Source organism: Podarcis bocagei (assembly GCF_964188305.1).
Source record: "Podarcis bocagei genome assembly, chromosome: 9".
In the NCBI taxonomy this organism is placed as follows: Eukaryota; Metazoa; Chordata; class Lepidosauria; order Squamata; family Lacertidae; genus Podarcis; species Podarcis bocagei.
This window is the reverse complement of record NC_138134.1, coordinates 35,298,113-35,319,870: the sequence shown is the minus strand read 5'-3', so window position 1 is coordinate 35,319,870 and position 21,758 is coordinate 35,298,113. Positions and strand designations below refer to the sequence as shown.

At 41.4% G+C, this 21,758-nt stretch overlaps 1 protein-coding gene across 3 annotated transcripts in view; it reads left to right on the top strand.

Annotated features, from left to right (window-relative positions):
* The window catches only part of TLL1 (tolloid like 1), a 129,078-nt gene extending 107,750 nt beyond the window's left edge, over positions 1-21,328 (top strand). For 2 of the 3 annotated variants that reach the window (XM_081208769.1, XM_081208770.1), the window contains 7 exons: positions 559-719; positions 1,208-1,388; positions 13,357-13,482; positions 14,258-14,385; positions 16,668-16,881; positions 17,411-17,661; positions 19,297-21,328. In XM_081208769.1, coding sequence (XP_081064895.1) covers positions 559-719; positions 1,208-1,388; positions 13,357-13,482; positions 14,258-14,385; positions 16,668-16,881; positions 17,411-17,661; positions 19,297-19,431 — 1,196 coding nt within the window. In that variant the 3' untranslated portion in view covers positions 19,432-21,328. Of the gene's footprint in view, positions 1-558; positions 720-1,207; positions 1,389-8,687; positions 8,808-13,356; positions 13,483-14,257; positions 14,386-16,667; positions 16,882-17,410; positions 17,662-19,296 lie in introns of all 3 variants that reach the window. The other variant, XM_081208771.1, reaches the window with a different exon arrangement.
* Positions 21,329-21,758: the final 430 nt, after the last annotated feature.

Sequence of the window (21,758 nt, the reverse complement as noted above, 5' to 3'; positions counted from 1 at the left end):
ACAATATGAATTTTGCATGGAAATTTAGTATGTTATTACTGTGTACGTCATATGTACTGATGGATCTCAACTTCAGTTGAAGAACATTCTAATAAAAGCTTGCTTCTTTTCTCTGTGGACTGATTTTCACAGTACCCCCAGATTTCAAATGGTAAAGCATGGGGAGTCAGCTTCTTCTTCAAAATGTATTCACACAAAATGCATTCATGCATATGTGATTTATTAGTATGCAAGTATGCCTTGCTACAAAATCAGTCTATTTTAAAAAATGGGAGGAGGCTGGATCATGGCGACAGAGCAGATTCACATACATATTTCACACAAGATGTGCTGTGTGTTGTGCAGAACAAACATGTACGAGAGCCCAAGCTTGCTTCCACATTTTGCCACATGCATTATATAGATGCCAGGAGGCAGTATGAACTGGCTTTGAATTGTGAGGGTCTCTGGTTTGGTCTGTCTGATCCATATTGCCATATGAGCAATCAGTCCATCTCCCAAAATGTGGTTTCTTGGGTCTATAAATAAGTAATAGGATTTCTTTCTCTTTTGTTTCAGCGGCTTGTGGAGGACTTTTGACAAAGTTAAATGGGACTATAACAACACCAGGATGGCCCAAAGAATATCCTCCTAATAAAAACTGTGTGTGGCAGGTGGTTGCTCCCACCCAATATAGAATCTCGGTGAAGTTTGAGTTTTTTGAATTGGAAGGAAATGAAGTAAGTTAACTGAAGACAGATACTAATGCCTAATTACATAATCAATAGTGGTAGAATTGTCAAATTCTAAGCATACATACGTCCTACAAATATGGTACCGTATTGCATGGAGTGAAAAAATGGCCATTGTAATCCTTTCTTTCATTGCCTGGGAATATTCCTGGACTGCTTAAAAAGTCATGCAAAAAAACTCCTTACACTCTCAAACAGCTTAACTAGACTAGGATCCCGGGTTTGTAGTTAGTTAAAGGAAATATTAAATATTATCATAATATGATACAATGTTAACTCTGGTCTCTTCACCCCAGAGGCCTCCAGTAAAACTATTCATGGTGGGTAAAATGCAATGTTGTGTGAGCAAAATTCAGAAAAAAGCAGCAAATTGTTGTAAAGTCAGTCTATATTTATCTATATCTGAGGTTATAGATAAAAAATAAATGCAAAATATGGCTTATTATTTGACTAATATGGGATCTTTCATTTCTCAGGTGTGTAAATATGATTATGTAGAAATCCGTAGTGGCCTTTCTTCTGATTCCAAACTGCATGGCAAATTTTGTGGTACAGAAGTGCCTGAAGTTATCACATCACAATATAACAACATGAGAATCGAGTTCAGGTCGGATAACACAGTCTCAAAAAAGGGTTTCAAGGCTCACTTCTTTTCAGGTATTAAAACAAACACCTTGGGTGCAGTCTCTATGAATTGTGTGTTGTTTATGGTGTCCGTAATCTAGGGAAAGTTTTTGCTTGCAATTTTTGCTCATTGATGCTGATGAATGAACATTCTCTTAACATGTTTAGTTTCAATTTTCTACTCAATAAAACAAATATAATATTAATTGTAAGATTTAGACAGCCATAATGATCATAAAGAGGAAGATCATGAAGGGGAATATACCTGACCAGATTCTGAATATCTCATTTATGGTCCTAGTATGCTAGCTTTCTTTTAGAAAGAATATGAATGGTATCTATTTGAATCTGCCTGCAAACAGAATGGACGTCAGAGCAGCTTTAAGGGGGCAAGTAGGGGTCTTCAGGAAAGGAGAGGAAGGAAGTGTCATTGCTTGAATAGATTTCCTCTTGTACAACATTGGGTATCACATTATAAATGGATCTTTGATTTAGTATCACTTTGGTACTCATGTTAAATACCCTTTTCTGTTTTCTAAAGTTTCTCCACCTAGGAAAGGTCATAGAATCATAGAATCATAGAGTTGGAATAGACCACAAGGGCCATTGAGTCCAACCCCCTGCCAAGCAGGGTAGAGAAGCATGATATAAAAGGGGCACTTACCCAAACAGATACCTTTTTTACATGAAATTTCAGAGAAAGAAAAAATCTCCCTTCCTTACCTGCGCTTTCTGCTCTAATAATTTTAGGCATAGGAAATCTTTATGGCTAAGTTGACATGTCCAAATACTTTGTCCTGGTTGCACATTCTGGAAGAGGTTAATGTGGTCAAATTTCATAAAGAGTCTGAGCTCTACTAAGGGCTAAGTGGAAGTTGAAGAGGCAATCAAAAGAGTTTGATGATGTTAATATTTGTGGCACCTAGGAAGCAGGAAAGATTCCCCCTTTATCAAGACAGAAGCCTTATGACCCCTAACATGAAGTCCCGATACACTAAAACAAACTTGTGTATTGAGCCAAAGACATTTCTTTTCCGTTTTAAGTAAATAAACCATCTTTAATACAACAACCCTGAAATAAGTAGATTCCTAAAACTGCAATCTGAATCCCTGGGTGGCCATGGTGAGGCTTAGCGGAGTGGCATAGCCCCAGCTACATCCATTGACTCACCTCAGCCAGGCTGGAGGAGGAATAATGCCTCTTTGCTACGTCAGCTCCCAGTCTGGTGCAGCAAAGAGGTGTTGCCATCATGTCCCAGTCCAACTCCTTCCTTTCCTGCACCCAACACCCTTCATTACAGGGGTTTCTGCATTTGGGCAGCTGCCTTGTGGCCCTTCTTATCAGTAGAGCTCCTTTGCCAACAACCAGGCAAGGCTGAATGAAGGACCACTTCTACGTCATCCCAAACCCCTCTATCCTAGTGGATTGGAATAGTGGTGGTGTATTGTTCTGTAAGGGACGTGGGTGACGCTGTGGGTTAAACCACAAAGCCTAGAATCAGAATGTCAGCGGTTCGAATCCCCGCGACGGGGTGAGCTCCCATTGTTCGGTCCCTGTTCCTGCCAACCTAGCAGTTTGAAAGCACGTCAAAGTGCAAGTAGATAAATAGGTACTGCTCCGGCGGGAAGGTAAATGGCGTTTCTGTGTGCTGCTCTGGTTCACCAGAAGCGGCTTAGTCATGCTGGCCACATGACCCAGAAGCTGTACGCCGGCTCCCTTGGCCAATAAAGTGAGATGAGTGCCGCAACCCCAGAGTCGGCCACGACTGGACCTAATGGTCAGGGGTCCCTTTACCTTTACCTTTATTGTTCTGTAAATGACATTCTAAGAGTCAAGGCCTTCAGTCATAGAATGTAGTTTAGCTTTTCCATTTTAGCTAGCTTTTGGAACAGCCTGCAGGAGTAGTTAAGCTACTTGAAATCCAATTGATTTCAGTATGTGCTTAAATCCCACACACTGAAGGCAATGGAGATTAAAATCACTTTGGTTGAATAACAATAATCAGGATGTCTGGGCTAGATTGCACACTGTATCAATGATTATGGTTTGAGTCCTATATCTTAAAGTCATTCACTTTCAATTGATGGACAGTAATCTTGCTGTGTCTTTTGTTTTAAATTTTAAAACGTTTCTGGTCAAAATGATTGCCTGTTCCAAAGTGATGTTTGTATGTTACCCTAAAGACTTTGACCACAGATTACAGCGGAGATCCACTGTTGAAACTTTTTTGCGGGGCTCCTTAAGCAGCTCCCATATATAGCATTGGAACTTGAGCAGGGGAATATCTCAATGGATTGTGTTCCTTAAGAATTCAATACTTAATTAACTGCAACAGTTTCCCCCTTGTAGTTTTGATAAAATGTTATCTAGCGTAAGTGTAGGTAAAGGTGTTTCCACTCTGGTCAGCTTCGCTAATAGCTGGATGATTTACTACAGCCTGTGTGTTGTTGCTTAGAAATTCAAGAAAGCAGATAAGTAATCTGGCAGAAGTTATAATTTGTAAAGACAAGAAGGTTAAAGGACTGCAGACCTGAAGGGCGGGTTTCTTAAAATAATTATGATTGTTTAGAAATGTTAGCAGACCAGGAAAGAAAATCTCAGACTCAGATTAATATGTGCTTTGTTTCATGGAGACTTATGAAGAACTTTATTTACTTACAGTTAAACGTTTATATTCAGAGTTATTCTGATTTATTGTGTAGTGTAGGTGGTCAAAAGGGATATTACATTTCTGTGGCATGCCATTTTGGATTGCCATCATCGAGCCATTAAAGCAAAGCAGAGTTTAATAATTATACATCTAAGCCAAGGATTGCTAAATTCCCTAGAACATTCAAAAATCCACCAGATTCTCTCAGTCTCTGGGAGCAGATCAGCCTGTACACCTGCCCCTGCAGGGAGGGTTAGTCACTACCAGTTCAAACTTCACTGGGGTCCATCCATGTCAACGTGATGACAATCAACCCCTGTTCTAACCACTATATCCCTTGCAATCCTCTATGTTGTGTCTCTGACACAATGAATTGAGACAGCCTCAAGGTTGTCATGGTGGCCATGAAGTACTGAGCTGGCCCAGCCAAAGCAGAATTGGCATGGATATCGAAGTCCTCCAAGATTAATATTTTGGGGTACTGCAAAACCACCCCTGCCAGCTCAGTTAGGGAGGTGGTTGGCAATGCAGTGGGTGGTACACTAACAAGATCTCCTTTCCCCATAACCCAACATCAAATGCAAACCCTCACATCCAGCTATTACATTTGGATTGGTTTCCTGGTGAAATTTATGCCCCCCCTATGGATTACTGCCACACATCGCTTCCCTCCAACTTCATCTGGTGCTTCGCAAAAGAAGAAAACCCAAGCAGGCAAAGCTGAGTAAGGACAGAGCCCCTAGCAAACTTTGTCCATGATCAGAGTTATTTTACAGTGGTTGGATGTGGCCTTAAATAATGGCACCACCAGATGAGAGGACAGGTTAACATAGCTACTCAAATCTCTGTTGAGGGTTGGCTGAGCAGTAGCAAGACATCCAGTGTCTCTAATCCCTTCCTGTGATGATAATATTGCTTACCCACCATTCCATACTTCCCCTTCCCCTAAACTCATCTTAGAAACCTCACAATTAAATGAGAGATTCATAGATGAACTAACATGATGGTTCTGTATTTCCTAGCTATACACAGATATGTCTGTACAGTTGTACCTTGGTTGTCCTGAATGCTGCAAACCCGGAAGTAAGTGTTCTGGTTTGCGAACGTTTTCCGGAAGCCGAATGTCCGACGCGGCTTCTGCTTGACTTCAGGAAGCTCCTCCAGCCAATCGGAAGCCACGCCTTGGTTGTCAAACAGTTTCGGGAGTCAAACGGACTCCCGGAACGGATTAAGTTCGACAACCAAGGTACCACTGTATATGTATTTTCTGCAAAACACAGAAGATAGGCCCATCTGATGAAGTTAGCTTCTTATTTTACTACAACAAATTGTTTGGATTCTTTTATGATGGCTTTATACACCAAATACTCACAGTGAGTTAAATTTTGAATGTCCTTTCAGAAAATACCTGCTCATTTCTGAAGTTTAAACAGTATTCAACCTTGCAGGCTGAAATCCCAAATTTATGGGGAGGAACCCCCATTGGGACTGTCAACCCCTCCATGTATCCATGGTGTCCTGGTACTCCAGATGCCGTGCAAAGCAATCCCAAAGCATGTTGTAGTCAGGGCAGGGAGGTGGAGTTTGTGTCTGGGGTGGGGGGCTTGGCATTTCTTCACACCCCAGAGTGACCAGTAGTCCTGGGCGCTGCGGGGCTGTTTGGAAGGCTGGGCTGACCACTGCAGAGGATGGCTATTACTGGCCATCCACATAAGGAACTGGGGTGTTGTTGAGGCATCTCCTAGGGATCCCCCTCCTAGCCTGATACTGTTTTCTGTCTCCATGGCTGCAACTCCTTGTGACTCCTTCCTGACTCTCTAGACCAGGGGTCAGCAACCTTTTTCAGCCATGGGTCGGTCCACCATCTCTCAGACCATGTGGTGGGCCGGACTATATTTTGAGGGGGGAAATGAACGAATTCCTGTGCCCCACAAATAACCCAGAGATGCATTTTAAATAAAAGCACACATTCTACTCATGTAAAAACATGCTGATTCCTGGACCATCTGTGGGCCAGATTGAGAAGGCAATCTGGCCCCTGGGCCTTAGCTTGCCTACCCTTGCTCTAGACTGCAGCTGCCTCATTACTGCTGGGAAAAGAAGCTTGGAAGAGACATGTTAGCATAAACACATTGTTTCAATTCCTGCGGTGTTTGGTTTCTGTTAGACAATTGCTCAAAGTGTCCAGTTTTTGTGGAGCGGATTTCCCAAGCGCAAAGTGCCTGAGCCCCTCTCCTGAGTGGGCTACACCTTATTGCAGGAAGACTGAAGTAAAGTGAAGTGAGGCTGGGAGATGTGCAGCTTATATCCTGCTGTTCTGGCTGTGCAATTGGCCGGGAGTTATAACAAATCCTGAGTTGTCTATCATGGCAGTGTGGCCAGGGCTGCCAGCTGAGCCTGCTCCTGAGGATCAGGTCCCCGCCACTGACGTCCATTGTGTGTTTTGAGTTACACCACCCTTTTGGGCAGCTTAATTTAGACTGGGTTGCCAGGTCATGTGACCAAGCTAAACAGACTTGGGATCCATTGTAAGTCTGCCCCCTCCAGCCCCCCCCCCAGTTTACCTCCAGGATTGGGGAACCCCCTGAGCTAGAGATCTTCTGTATGCTAAGCTGCTCAGTTCAGCGGATCTGATCTCTCCCTAAGGATTGCCCCCTAAGCCAAGAGCTTCAGGGGAAAACTGATTTTTTGGAGGGAGGAATTTTCTAGGAAAGACTGTGGGTAGGCATTCTGGAAGGAATTTCCAGGCATAGAGACAAAAATGAGATAATGGGTGGAGCCATTGAAGAGCGTAGGAGACGATTATGCAGCTGAGGGCAGTGGGACTATTCAAGTGATTACTGAATCTCACTAACAATTTAACATAAATAATTAGTAGCGTTGATAGCATAATCTAATCCTGTACGCCAGACGCTGTTGGAAATAGCATTTCCTGGACATCAATGCTGAATGGAGAGCTGAATAACTGCTACTATAGTATGAATATAGCTAAACATTCCCACTGAAATAACACCATTGCTAATCTTTTCTTGGCTACATGCAGAAACTTCTAGGCCAAAAACACGCTATGAGAAATATACAGATGGCATATTCAGGATACTAATTTAAAGCACTGACACCTTTTGAAAAATATCTAACAGTGTATACAAAGATGACTTTATGCTTACAAGAGGCAGTGTAAGTTCATATGTTAGAAGTCATTTGTTAGAAGTCAGGATGCTTATCAGGCCACTGAAGTCAGATTCTGAAGGACTATTATTGTGACTATTGTAGTGTATGTGCTAATAGTAATGAAATAAAGATCCTATGAATCATAAAGAATAAAAAAATTAATTTGGAAAGGTGAATTATATGAAAACATGCCCATCTGGTTGGATTTCTGCAGCTCAGTTAGGAAACAGAATCATGGGATCAATAGAGTTTTTTGATTAGAACAAAGAAGATGGCAGAATTGGCCTGGAACCATAGCACTAGGAGTGGGGATTTAACCCTTTTCAACTTCCATTTTCATGATTTAAACCCTTCTACCATAAGCTATTATTCACCCATATGGGGGAAAAGGTTCCCTCCGTATTTTCCCTTTCAGGGTGAATAGCAGCCCTGGGTGTATTTATACAGAGCAAATAGCTCTGATAGAAGGGTTGAATCCCTCTACCCAGCTAACATGGCGTCAATAAAATCCTCCCAAGACCTTCAAACTTCAGAATAATCCACAGAAAATCCTAATCATAGATCCCCTGCATTGCAGTCCAGTTTGACACTGAGTGACAGCTTCAAAGTCCAGAGTCTGCAAAAGTTTTAATAGGAAAAAATATAGTAGGAAACCAAATCTAGAGGATCATTGGATACATAAGAAGAAATATTAACATATGATAGACTGCAGTGGGTTCAGAGCAGAGTAAACACAGAATTCTACTTCACCCCCCAAAAAAGAAACTTTTATAAATAAATGAAGTATTATAAGTTTAATTCTTTAAAATAGCAATAACAACAACAACATCTTATTAATTAGTTTGTTTAATTCCAAGCTGAAATACATAATAATAATAATAATAATAATAATAATAATAATAATAATAATTTATTATTTATACCCCGCCCATCTGGCTGGGCTTCCCCAGCCACTCTGGGCGGCTTCCAAAAGAATATTAAAATACTATAATACATCAAACATTAAAAGCTTCCCGAAACAGGTCTGCCTTCAGATGTCTTCTAAAAGCCTGGTAGTTGTTGTTCTCTTTGACATCTGGTGGGAGGGTGTTCCACAGGGAAGGCGCCACTACTGAGAAGGCCCTCTGCCTGGTTCCCTGTAACTTGGCTTCTCGCAGTGAGGGAACTGCCAGAAGGCCCTCGGTGCTGGACCTCAGTGTCCGGGTAGAACGATAGGGGTGGAGACGCTCCTTCACATTGTTTAACCGCTAAAGTTCTAGTGTTCCAGTGACGTTTGTTCTTTGTATGATCAGTTTTGTATAATTGGTTTTGTTCCATTCTGAAAATGAATTCATTTTATTATCCTATATGACTGTATATTGGCAGAGGAGGTGGGATTGTAGAATAGCAATGATCATGTTACTATAAACAGATGAAAAGTTATAATGAAACTGCCCTTGAGCAGATTGATGTTTGAAGAATCACTCAGTCACTCATTTTTGGTGCCATCCTGGTACATTTTTTCCTACAGACAAGAGAGCTGCCTGCAAGGAGAAAATTTTTGTTTTTGAATCATGCAAGGACTTGATAGAGGTTGCCCCTTCAGGCCAAGTACGTATAATTCACAGACTGGCCTCTGAGGGTCTCAGAGGTATGACCTTATGTCTTGTGAATGGTTAAAATCTAACATATTGCTGAGAATGGATCTTTCCCTTTTACTGACAGAGAGAAATACACAAAGGATCCATTCAAAACTGGGAGACAGAGTTCCATCTCTTGAGCACAACAAATGGTTTGCATTTAGTCAGCAAAACATTTGTTTCTCTAACTAATCACTAATTTTTTTCCCCTTCTAAGATTTTCAATTTGGAATGCACATGATGGGAAATCTACACTGGCTTATGTAAAATGTAGATAAGACTTTTGCTGCACCATTCACTAACTGTGCCAAACTATTGTATTCTGCTGAAGTTTCACTTTCTGTCCTGTGATCATTATACAATACCGCTAGAGAGGGAACAAAAGATTTGTTTCAATAAAGCAGATATACCTTGAGCAAAACAGCTTTTGACGGAATATACACAAACATGACTTTTCCATTTCAGGTATTTTGATTGAACAGAGAGGGCTTTGATAGCCTCTGAGAAATTAGAGCTCTTTATTCATGGACCTGCTATTTGTAATAAGTACTTTTGAGCTCACTTTCTATACATTTGACCAGTTTGTTAGTCAACTGCTTGTTAAGGAGAAGAAATGCTAGAAAGGTCACCATTCCCTGGTCAGTTCTCTGCTTGCCTTTTCCATTACCTTTTGCAGGAGAAAATTTGTCACAGGTTTGCTTTCTAAAGAGATAAAAAGCAAGCTTTCTCACACTAAATGGGTATATCTGTATTGTTGCTCTAGGCTTCAGGATGAACTTCAACAGTCTAAGTTGGAATCTTTCCACCAATTAATGCTCATTTGTTTTGGCTGGAGTCCAAAGTCTGCATGTAGTGTTTCTTTGCATGCATCACAGCCTTCTAGGCTTCCTTGGGTATACACAGGGGCTCTTCGGATGCTGGCTTTCCTGATCCTTGCACGATCACAAATGTAAATGGCACATTTCTATTTAATTAAATTACAGTCTAGCATTTAGATTAGTTAACATTTTCCCTGCAAGTCAGTAGCCTGCTGGCAGACCACATTTGTATTGGGCCAGCAGAAACTTTGCATAGAACTTGGTCCCTTTTCTTTGTTTTGTTGTAGGGAGACACAAAGCTTGTGTCGTTAGCTTATAGAAGGGACTCTCGCCAGGAAGTGAGAATCCTATGTGCCGGTAGTTTTCACAAAGGCTTCCCCATGTGGTGAAACAGAGAGAGAGAGAGAAAATACCTGCAGGAAGAGGAGGACTAGAGAGAGTTATTTCCAATAACTGATGATGTGTGAAATCCCTCCAAGCTTCTTGAAGAGGAGTCTGTGTGGGTCATACATTTCAGCATGTAGGATGTTGGAGTGCTGGACAATGCAGCTATTTTGTTCCTTTGGATTACTGTACGCAAGTTTCAGTTAAAGAAGAGGGACAGAGAACACAGGGCAAATAAAAAGCTGTTGCCAGAAACTGATGGTAAAAGGCAGCTTGCGCATGTGCAGTGATTTTGGCTGTACCAACTATGACATAAAATAACTGCATGCTGGTCTTGTTCAGACAATAACACTTCCTTTACTGTGTCCTAATGAAGGGGAGGGCTTTGCCTCCCTAAATATGCATTTCTGTAACAGCATTGTGGTGCTATATTCAGCCCCTATTAGCCATACTTCCCCAGGGAGAGTCCTAAAATGCAATTAATGCATTGCACCTAAACACACACACACACACACACACACACACACACACACACACACACCACACATTTCAATACGTAGCTTAATGCCCAGTCACAGTCACTGCACTCCTATGCATAGTTTCCTTAGGCGTAAGCTCAGTTGAACTCAGTGGGGCTCACTTCACACTTTATAGGTTTAATTTCAGAAGTGGCTCAGCCAGTGGCATTCAGTTGCAAAGCTACCTTCCTGGCAGGTATGTTGCTGCCACTTGTTGAAATGGAGAGGGGGTGAGGTGGCAGGGAGTCAGGGCTGTGCGGGCACACACTGGCAGCAGTGCCAGAATGGCTTTGCCAGTGTGACTGCACAGTCCTGAGCTCTCTGCCACCTCTCCCTCTTGGTACGTAGCTGTGATGACGCTGCCCAGAAGTTATCATTGCGTCTCTGCCCCACCAGCTGAGCTGCTTTTGTTCCATCTGTAAAACACATCAAACTTTAACAAAATACCTTCAGCCAGCTGAAACACAGCCCTTTCACTTTTAACCAGAAATGCCAGCCAGCTCGCAAATAAGTGTCACAATTTACACAGCTGGCATGAAGTAGGAGCCCTATCTGAGTACAGTGGTGCCCCGCAAGATGAATGCCTCGCAAGACGGAAAACCTGCTAGACGAAAGGGTTTTCCATTTTTGAGCTGCTTCGCAAGACGAATTTCCCTATGGGCTTGCTTCGCAAGACGAAAACGTCTTGCAAGTCTTGCGGGTTTTTTCCGCTCCCCCCCTTTTTCTAAGCCGCTAAGCCACTAATAGCCTTTTAGCCGCTAAGCCACTAAGCCTTTAATAGCCACTAAGCCGCTAATAGCGCTAATCCGCTAATAGGGTTGCTTCGCAAGACGAAAAAACCGCTAGACGAAGAGACTCGCGGAACGGATTATTTTCGTCTTGCGAGGCACCACTGTAAAAAGAAAGAGGTACCCACCCTCAGCTTGGTGAGCTTCTTCATTCTCTGTGTGAATCAGTTCCTCTATACTAATCTGCAGCTAATGAACTTGAAAGCCTAATGAACTTGAAAGCCAGGCAAGAAAGGCCTGCTGGTAACTTTATCACTCCAGTAGAAGACATTGTCATTCCTGCTCTGAGAAAAGTCCTGGAGCTCTGCTTCTTTTCATTCTGCCTCCACTGTGCCACTGTCCTCCAGTCTCTGATATAACCATCAACAACTCTGATTATTTTAGCTTTGCTGAAAAGAGAGGGCCTTACAAACATCTAGTGTGGCGTGTCATTTTGAATATGTTTCAGAAATAAGTCTTGCCAGTTTTGATTTAATGGATCAGCCCCACCTAAAATAATAACAGCTGAATGGGGGCAGCAGTCTTGCTGGAATGACTGCCTCTTAATCTAGTTTGGCTTTTCTCCTTGCAAATGAATTTTTATGCTGTTTAGTTCAGCTCACATTGCCCCCACCCCCACCCCGCTTTAGCCTAACACACTAAAAGCATTTTTAGAGGATTACTACTCAGCAAACAGGGTACTACTACAGATTTTCCTGCAATACATAACATCTATTTCTTTCATGTACTGTTCAAATATGTTTTGCTTTTTAAGGTGTTATGCCATGTCCAGATTCATTGTGATCAAAGCGCCTTTGTCACTGTCTCGAGAGGGAAAAACCGTAATAAATCACAATGTATTATTAAGAAGTACCAGCATGTGCTGAGCTTGGAATCTTGTTCAGCCTAATTTTATTTCGTCTCACTTTTGGTACTGCTGCCAAAATGCCACTGGTATAAATTCAATACTTTTGTTTTTGTTTTGTTTTGTTGCGTGCATCTAAATAGTACTGATTAGAACTGCACGAGTCGTGACCCATGAAGCCAAATGCAGCCCTTCAGAGGATTAATCAGCAATGTTTTTGCTTCCTGTTTGGGACTGTAAAGCAAGGGGAGGTTTTGTCGAACACCCAGCATAAACTCAGATGCTGCCACACCTGCTGGTGAAACATTGTTGGAACAAAGAAAATTAGTTATAATTTAAAATTATAGACATGGGCCCATCCCCCCCCCCGCCGAGAGTCTTTTCTCTTCTGTGCCACCCCCTCCCCCCAAAAATGGGTGGGGTCAGGATGAAATGAGAGAAATATAATAAGAATATGGGGATCAGGAATAAGAAATTCTAGATGTTCACAGAGCAGGGTGTTTACTGACATGGCACCATCGTCCCCCAAATGCCTCACTTGGATGTACAGTGGTACCTCGGTTTACGAACTTAATCCGTTCTGGAAGTCCATTCTTAAACCAAAACTGTTCTTATACCAAGGCACGCTTTCCCTAATGAGGCGCCCTCTGCCTTTTGGATTCCGTTCTTAGATTGAGGTAAAGTTCGCAAACCAGGACACTACTTCCAGTTTTGCGGAGTTCGTAAACTGAATTGTTCTTAAACAGGACTGTTCTTAAACCGAGGTACCACTGTAGTGTCATTCAAAAGGCATTGTGGTGGAAATTACGGTGACCTTCATTGACCCCTCTCTTCTTGGTAAAGCCATAGTCCCTTGTTTATTTCTAGAATTTATTTTGCTTCCCCTCAGGATGGGGGGAATTTCCCAATGCCTCCCCAGTTTTGTGGCCTGAAGGTGGATCTGTAAGAGTGGGGAGGCATTTTGGGCTTTGCACTAAAAATTAAACATGGGCAGCGGTTTGTTGGCCTGGGTGTTAATGATTTGCTTTAGAATGGCCATTGCACTAGGTTGCAGGTTGAGCAATGAATGGGCATACAAAGAGAGGATAAAACGAGTGCCTTGGTTTTTCCCTTTTCTGGACTTAAACGTAACTAAACCGTTCTATACTTTATTCTGGAAACTGGAGGAAGATATTCCACTCACAACAAATGTCCTGTGTATCTTGTAGATAAGGATGAATGTTCTAAAGACAATGGTGGCTGCCAGCATGAATGCATCAACACTGTAGGAAGCTATGTATGTCAATGTCGCAATGGATTTGTGCTACATGAAAACAAACACGACTGCAAGGAAGGTAAGAAGCAGTAGTATGAAAGAGCTGCTTACTTTGAAAGCTTTGCCAGATGTAGCCTGCATTCATACATGGGGTTTATTGTGTTACTTTTACTAGTAGTAATACTCATGCTTCCTGTCTCAATTAATAAGGACCTTTTACAATGCATTATGAAATTGTGGCTTTTTGATAGATATACTGCCACTGCCACATTGCGCTAAATTTTAACATGACAAAAAAGAACTGTATACTGGGATTACCACCCCAAATTCTGCCACGTGAGATTACAGCACAAACCTCCTATGGTTTTCGGGGTGTTGCAAACAAGTCCCCCCCCCCCGCCGGAAAAACATATCACAGAAATACGCTCTAAATTTCCCGTAGTTTCCACCAGATTTCCAGAAGCTGCTTTTACACGCTGTGAAAGATCACGTAAAATGTGGCTGATATCTCTTAAGGAAACATCAGGAAAACAAGTTCTGCCTGAACGCTGCCCAAGCTATTTGGGCATTTGTACCTGTTGCAAGGCACATTATGGAAAAGTTCTGTATCATTTGTAGTGGACACTGCCATAAATGCAAAGCCAAACGCTAAACTACAACTATGGATTATTGTTTGTTAGACTAAATAATTAGTTTGTCGGTGGTGATGGTGGTGACAATGAAATTAGGAGGATTACTAGCCCTGGATTAACTTCCAGACAATTTTGCCATTGACATGAAATGATGCTTTTCTGTTTACATGGTATACACGTTCATTCAGACTCACTCAGTCTTTCTGTCAATTATTGATGCAGCCGAGTGTGAACAAAAGATCCATAGTCCCAATGGAATTATCACGAGCCCTAACTGGCCTGACAAATATCCGAGCAGGAAGGAATGCACATGGGAAATCAGCGCAACTCCTGGTCACAGAATCAAAATAGTAAGTAGCACTTTGCAGCCCTTTGCAGTTCACCTGTAGATGATTGCAATGTTGCTTTAAGATTAAGATGAGTCATGGTTGAAGGCAGTTGGTTAAATATACATGGCCAGGTTGAAAAGTTTCCTTCACACCATGATGGGGAACCTGTGGACCTTGGGATCTTGCTGGGATCCAACTTCTGTCAATCACAGACAACACACTACCACAGCTGGTTGTTGACTCTGAGCCTGCTAGCTCTGGAGTCTGTACTCTGAATAGTGGCACCAGGGACCTAGACGGGGCAGGGCTTGTCAGTCCAACACCTGCACAGTCTCATCAGGGCTGGCCTTAAGGCAGTTGGAGCAATTTGGCCAAATTGGGCCATGCGGGCTGCTCCTAAGGGCAGGACAATCTAGATTTTATTTATATCTCTAAGATTCTGCAGACTTTGGCTGTGAACTGGGGCCCCACAAAACATTTCAAGTTGGGGCCCAGAGTTTCAAATTGGGCCCCACTGGCTGGCCCTGAGTCTTATCGTTGCTGGGCCCGAGTTGTCCTGCCCTCGCATGAAGTCTTGGGTTTGCAATTTTGGGAGAGGGGAGACAGCCTGCTGGGGGGCAGGTGGGCTGGGGAGGCCCCCCTAGATTTAGAGGCCCTAGGCTTCAGCCTACTTAGCCTATACATAAATCTGGCACTGACTACCAATACTTTAGAATGATGAGAGTTATGATTGTGAAAGATCCCCATTAAGCTCTTCTTTAGAAAGAGCATGAAAGTTTTGTTATACCAAGGTCACAGATATGATTCCTATATGGGCCACCTGGATGTTCCTGCATTGCAGGGGGTTGGACTGGATTACCCTCAGAGTCCCTTCCACCTCTGATTCTATGAAACATTTTTTAAGGGATTATTTTCTACAAGTACTGTTCTCATGTACTGCATGTGTAATTTAGACAAGAGAAGATCATCTTCTCATTACCATTCAGATGAGCGAATCCTAAAGCACAGTGCAATACAGCACCTTTTAGATTAAAACGCAACCTAGCTCTCAGTTTGGATGGAACGAGTTCTGTTTTTAACCAGCTTCTTGTGGAGCTTTTCTGTATCCACAAGAGGCCAAATAGCACAATACTTGCTCATATGAGAATAGTCTGGTTGAACAAAATTTATGAGTAGCAACTGGGATAGTTGTACAGCTGTTTTATGGTGCACATGCAGTTTCCTTCTATTACAGATGCCTAATCTTCCTAAAAAATAAAAGCCAGGAAAGTATCAGTGTTTCAGTTTGCAGAGCTCTGTGATTATTCTGACTGTTTTCTCTCCACTGCCAAAACATCGGCACTTGAGCTACATGAAGTTCCTCAAGGCCAGCTGTTAACATAAACTGGCATCACATTGTACTTTGGATGGCTTCCACTGGGGATTCAGTAGATTAGAGCTGCTTTATTGTCCCAGACACAACTCGACAGCAGTTCTGTTTGCTCTCCACTTGACTTTCGTTTGGTTTCGTCGCTTTTAAAATATTGCCTCTGAATATATTGCCTTGCTGTACTGGAAAGTTCCTCAGATGCTGCTGCTCCCTGCCTGATGGGACTGGGGCAGGAGGGAAGAAAGCGAGGAAAAAGATGTGGAAAAGCCCATGCCAGGCATGCGTCAGAACAGCATGAAAGGGAACCTTCTTTCTTTTTAAAACTGATGTGAAATGGCCTTTTCATAAATAGTTTTCAGGTTGCAACACTAAACACTCTTAGAGTAAGCCCCATTGGCCACAGTGGGGCTTACATCTAAGTAAACATGTACAGGATTGTCCTGAATAAGTCTCTTCTTTAACATTTAATTTAGTATACAAGGTTGTTGTTGTTGTTGTTAAAAAACAGACTAACTTCTGCTGTGGTGGTACAATTGCATTCAATGAGAACCTTCTGACCACGGAAGCCTTTTGATCTGGTGGAGTAATCCCTTTGGCAATCCAGGAAATGAAAAATTTTGTGTAGATTCCGTACTGGATTTTCAGCTCTCTGTACCCCCACCCAACTGCTCCAGAAGGTTGAGGGACTCTCTGGAAGGAGAAATGGGCAAAAATTGCTCCTCCCCTTCCTTTTAGGAAAGACTACCACTATCATGGGAGAGTCTGGATCCAACCCACTTTCTTTGTTAGTTCACTATTACACTACTTACAAAAGTTGCATGCCATTTAAAATCCAAAATGCCCAGAGTAGCAAAACTATAGCATGGAGCTGACCTCAGGTTCACATTCAGAACACACCTGAAGTAATGGATCAATACTTTGTTAAACTTTTCAGGTTTTTAATGAGTTTGAAATTGAGCAACATCAAGAATGTGCCTATGACCATTTGGAAGTTTTTGATGGGGAAACGGAGAAGTCACCAATTCTTGGACGTTTGTGTGGAAGTAAGATACCAGATCCCCTTGTCGCTACTGGAAATAAGATGTTCCTTAGGTTTGTCTCTGATGCATCAGTACAGAGAAAAGGCTTTCAAGCTACTCACACTACAGGTATGAAAATAATTCCCACTACTTTTGTTGATAAATGTTTAAAACTGTCTGGGGCCAAATTTTAATCTGGGCTACGTTTCCATTAAGCAAAAAGGGGAGCAAATATTAGTTATATGTTCCTAATACAACATTATTGCCTGTGCTTCTAATGTCCTCCGTCTTTTTATTACTGGTGGAACAAAAACTGGTAGTATTGACCATCTTGTTGAATCCAATGGGCTTTTTAATGAAGATGAAATATGAGGCTTCAACACTGGAAGCACATTGCATCCTTCAGACACTCAAAATTCTGTTAGAAAAAGCAGCTGCCAACATACTGATGTCTGTTATTTTTTCCAGGTCAAATATTATTTCTAGTTCCTTGTTATTTCAATTCCTTGGTTTATACTGGCCCCTAGCGGTGGTTCTAATATCATTCTTACCACTATCATGATTCAGAAACACAGGGTGGGAAATTATGTGTGGTTCCTTTTAAAAACAAGATCGAAAGAAGTGTATATTTGTTTTTTTTCTTCCTTTCTTTGCACAGAGTGTGGTGGTCGTCTTAAAGCTGAGGGCAAAGCAAGAGATCTCTACTCTCATGCTCAGTTTGGTGACAACAACTATCCAGTTCAAGCAGATTGTGAATGGCTAATAGTATCAGACCGTGGTTACCGAATAGAGTTAACTTTTCAGACTTTTGAGGTGGAGGAAGAAGCAGACTGTGGTTATGACTACCTAGAGCTCTTTGACGGTCATGATACAACTTCTCTGAGACTTGGTCGGTTTTGTGGATCAGGGGTATGTAATCTTGAAGTTATTCCAATGATTAAGACTCTTCCAAATATGAATAAATAAAATGACTATGGATGTGAAATATAGACGTTAATGCCCAAACAACTTTTTGTTGTCTTTCTCTATACAGAAGATAGAAACACACCCCTATACACCTTATCACAACCTGTTTTTTTTTTAAACTCCTCTGAGTTTAAAAGCAGGTTGTGGTGCAGTGATAGGGTTCCCTATTTGAGAAAAAAAGAAGTATCAAAGCCCCACTGGTTCTTCTTAACAAAGTGTATGTAAAGGGACATATTGTACTTCTGCCAGTGTTTTGGCCTTTATAACCTACATGTTCATTGAAGTTAACAAAATTAAGTAATACCTGTTTCGACAAGGCTGCTTTTATTCTTCAAGGTGATTAAAGTCAAACAGTAAGCAAAGGAGCTATACATACATAGAAAACCCAGAATTTAGAAATTCATTCTGCTTTCATCACTGAATGCTAAAAGCAAGACATGATATAAAATCCAATTTTGTGTTTCCTTCGTGAAAGCCATCTAGTTCATTTAGTATTTAGTCAATACTAAATTCATTATATTTCCCTGAACTTGCTTTTAAAGAACTTTTTCTGAGAGATGAAACTAAACAGTTTCGGAAGGTTCTGTTCATGGGTTTTCCACATTAAGAGAAACTTAGGAGGAACTTTTCAATGTGAGTTAGTTTATTTTAAGTAGAGACTCTTCAAATAAAGTTTTAGTTGGGTGTAATGGAAAGGAGAGTGTAGTATGTGCCTTATGGGTAGCACAACATAGTGTGGGCACCTGAAGTTTGAAACTATAGTTATCTCTCAGCATGGTCTTCAGACAAGATGGAGCAAGTATCAGTATCAGAGTTTGGAGTGTGCAATATACAAACATTGATGTAAGGGGGTGGGGAATTGCTGAAGCAAATGATGACAGTAATTGGGGCCATCCACAAACACTATTTCATAGGATGCTTAAAAGCTCAGGACTGCAAATCTTTGGAGAAAGATCATGATATAGTAAAGGGAGGGAATTAAATTTAAAGGTAGTACGTTGAATGAAAATCTGCTAAAGGGAAGGATTTTCTGTACTGCATCAATAGCTAGAAAGACAGATTTTTGTCACGAGGACAAAAAATAGACACAAACTACATAGATTTCCATGATTTTTTGTTCAATTTTTTTTAGCTCAAAGCTGTCTTTCAGATGAAGTATGCTAAGCAGAGAGTGTCTGCTTAATTCTTTCCCACTTTCATCTCAAAGTTGCCCTTCTCAAGTTGCTTTTACCACAAAGAGGAGAGCAATTCTGAGCTGAAAAATGACAGGTGTAAGGGTACAGCAACCACACACCCATTAGTGTCCCAATCATATGTAGCCTGGTTCCAGGCTGCTTTAGTTTTAAGCAGCAGCAACAGCAACAACACAGAATTCTAACGCTCTGCTTGGTGTGTAGTTTGAGCCTCAGAAACAAGCATGCTCTCAAAGCACAACTCCATTCGGTGCTGATAGCAGAACAAACATCAGCAGATTGTGGCCTCGTCTAGAGAAAGGAAGACCACACTGTTAATTGTTGCAACATGCTTAACTGTGTTCATGGTAACCTTGGCAACCCCTTTTTTTCCCTTTCTCTGCAGCCGCAAGAAGAGATTTATTCGGCAGGTGATTCTATTTTACTTCATTTTCACACGGATGATACAATCAACAAGAAAGGATTCCATATACGATACAAAAGCATAAAACATCAAGACAGTGTTCACACCAAAAAATAACAGAAGATCCCTTAGGCCACAAAATGAGACAGAAAGAGTGACTGTTGCGGAGAGAGGGGGGATGGGTTTTGTTTTGTGTTGTTTTTTTAATAAAAAGACTGACATTCTTAGTAAACAAACATTTTTACACCATGCGTCCAAACTGAAGGAAACCTGAAACATCTCACTGCTAAATATATTCCTATTCTAGAGGAACAGACATTATAGCGATGACGTGTGGTCTCAGGCGTGGCTGTCTCTGCAAAGCCAGTGGAGGGGCGCTGCATGCTTCCAGGGAGACTATAAGAGCTTTGCTCACAGCTTGACAAATGTCATAGTTGCCTGCATACTCAACCAGTTAAGAACCAGGGAAAGTGACCCTGAAGACTCTTGACAAGTGACTGGTGTTCAGGAGGGGGGGATGGGAAATGCCTACCTTCTGCAGGTCATGCACTCAAAAACAAACAAACGCTGTCCTTATATTTTTCTTATTTTAATTGCTTTGGTGATATATCCAAGATACAGTGAATGCAAAGAAAAGTCGGGGGGAAAGGGGGAGGGGGATCTTCTGAGATTATTATGCACTCGTAATTCCCACCAACGCATTAATGTAATGAAAACTGGAAAACTACATCTGCGAAATCGTTGAAACTTTAGAGAGTTGATCATAGCAACATATTGGAATGTCTGAAGCGTTATACATTCATCATCATTATGGGAACATCCAGACTTTGGACGTTGTCATTTACTGAGGACATTGAGTTTATTATTGCTGAAGGACTCCATACCTGCTGACCTCTTAAATTTTACACTAAGTACTCATGAGAACGAGTCTTTTACAAGCCTGCTGTGGACCTTTATTCAATAAACAACAGAAGTAACCAGGGCCGGGATAATCCAAAACACCAGTTAATGGATTTCGTTTCAGTCATAATGAGCTGCTGCTCAGCATTTCCTTGAAAATGTTTGTGAATGGTTTCATTTTATTTTTTAATTTTAAACCAGTCAAAAATGAATATTAAAAAGTTGGTTTCCAAAAACGTATTTCTCAGCAATTGGGGACAAAGGGGGTGGGTGGGTGTTTTCTGGAAATAAGACTTTTGTGATGGCAAAGATAATTTCTATGGTGCTATTCCATGAACATATTATTAAAAAAAATATAACCACAACGCAAGATGTTTTAGATCTTTTGAGCCAACAATCTGCAGATCATGAATGTCTCACTATGCCTGGCTGCATCTTAAGAAGAACAGACTTTCTAAGCATGTGAAAAAGATAATTGCAATGGCAGCACTAGCCCTGTGGAACAACTACTACTATTGCCTTAGAATTCTTGCACATGATCATACAGATCTTTCTGTAGATACATCCGATTTGATAAAGAACTTGACAATTTGAACATTTCATGTGTGTGTTCACAAAAGTGATCCACGAGCAAGTTCCCATCTGCAGAGCAAGATCATCAGTTGTAAATACAGTGGACTTCCTATTGATGTAGAAATAAGTACTTTTAGGAGAAACTATTGTATGTGCTTTAGGCCATACATGGCTTTAGTCACAATGTATATGCATCATGTAAGTATGTATGAATGAGTGCTTTAAAAAGAGTGAGATGTGTTGTGTACGGATGGACAGGTAAATTGTATTTCATGTGCCAAGTTCTACCAGAATTCGGATTGACTGTAGCAACTTCCTTTAAAGGTTTCATAAGCAGGACTTCAATAAAGAATCCAAGAGCTAATGAAATGTTACGTTTCATTTAAAAGAACTATTTTGGTATTATTTGATGCTGGTTGCTACACCACTTAGTTTTTGTTTCCTTACCACAATCATACACTGGCATTAATAAATGTGTTGTTGTTGTGTGTTTTTTTTAAAAAAATAATATTAAAATAAAACTAAGCATGTGCAGGTCTCATTGTTTGTATGTTGTTTCTGTATCACTCCTTTCATCCTCCAAATGACATAAATGTCAAGGGTGTCTCCTAGCCAAAGGAATGCACACAGCAGAGAGTTTATCATCAAAGATAACACTTACAGTCACTTCTACAGCTCTGGGTATCTGTGCACACCAGTCTAGCATCTAGGCAGCTGTTCCCAGGTCTGTGTTCTATAGAGCTATTGCAGCAAGAGAAGACCACTCCCTCTCCCCCCATTTACTAACATTTCCCCGACAGGCTGTGAACCTTTGTGGAAGCTTCCTCTGCTCATCCCTTTGCAATCCCCTCCTGGTTCTGGGAGACAGTGGTGCAGGTTGTCTGGTTGGAAAAGACCTGTGGCAGGGTCTTCTTGGTGGTGGTTCCCTGATTGTGGAGTTAGGTGCCTTAGTTTCCCTATTAACCTTTAGG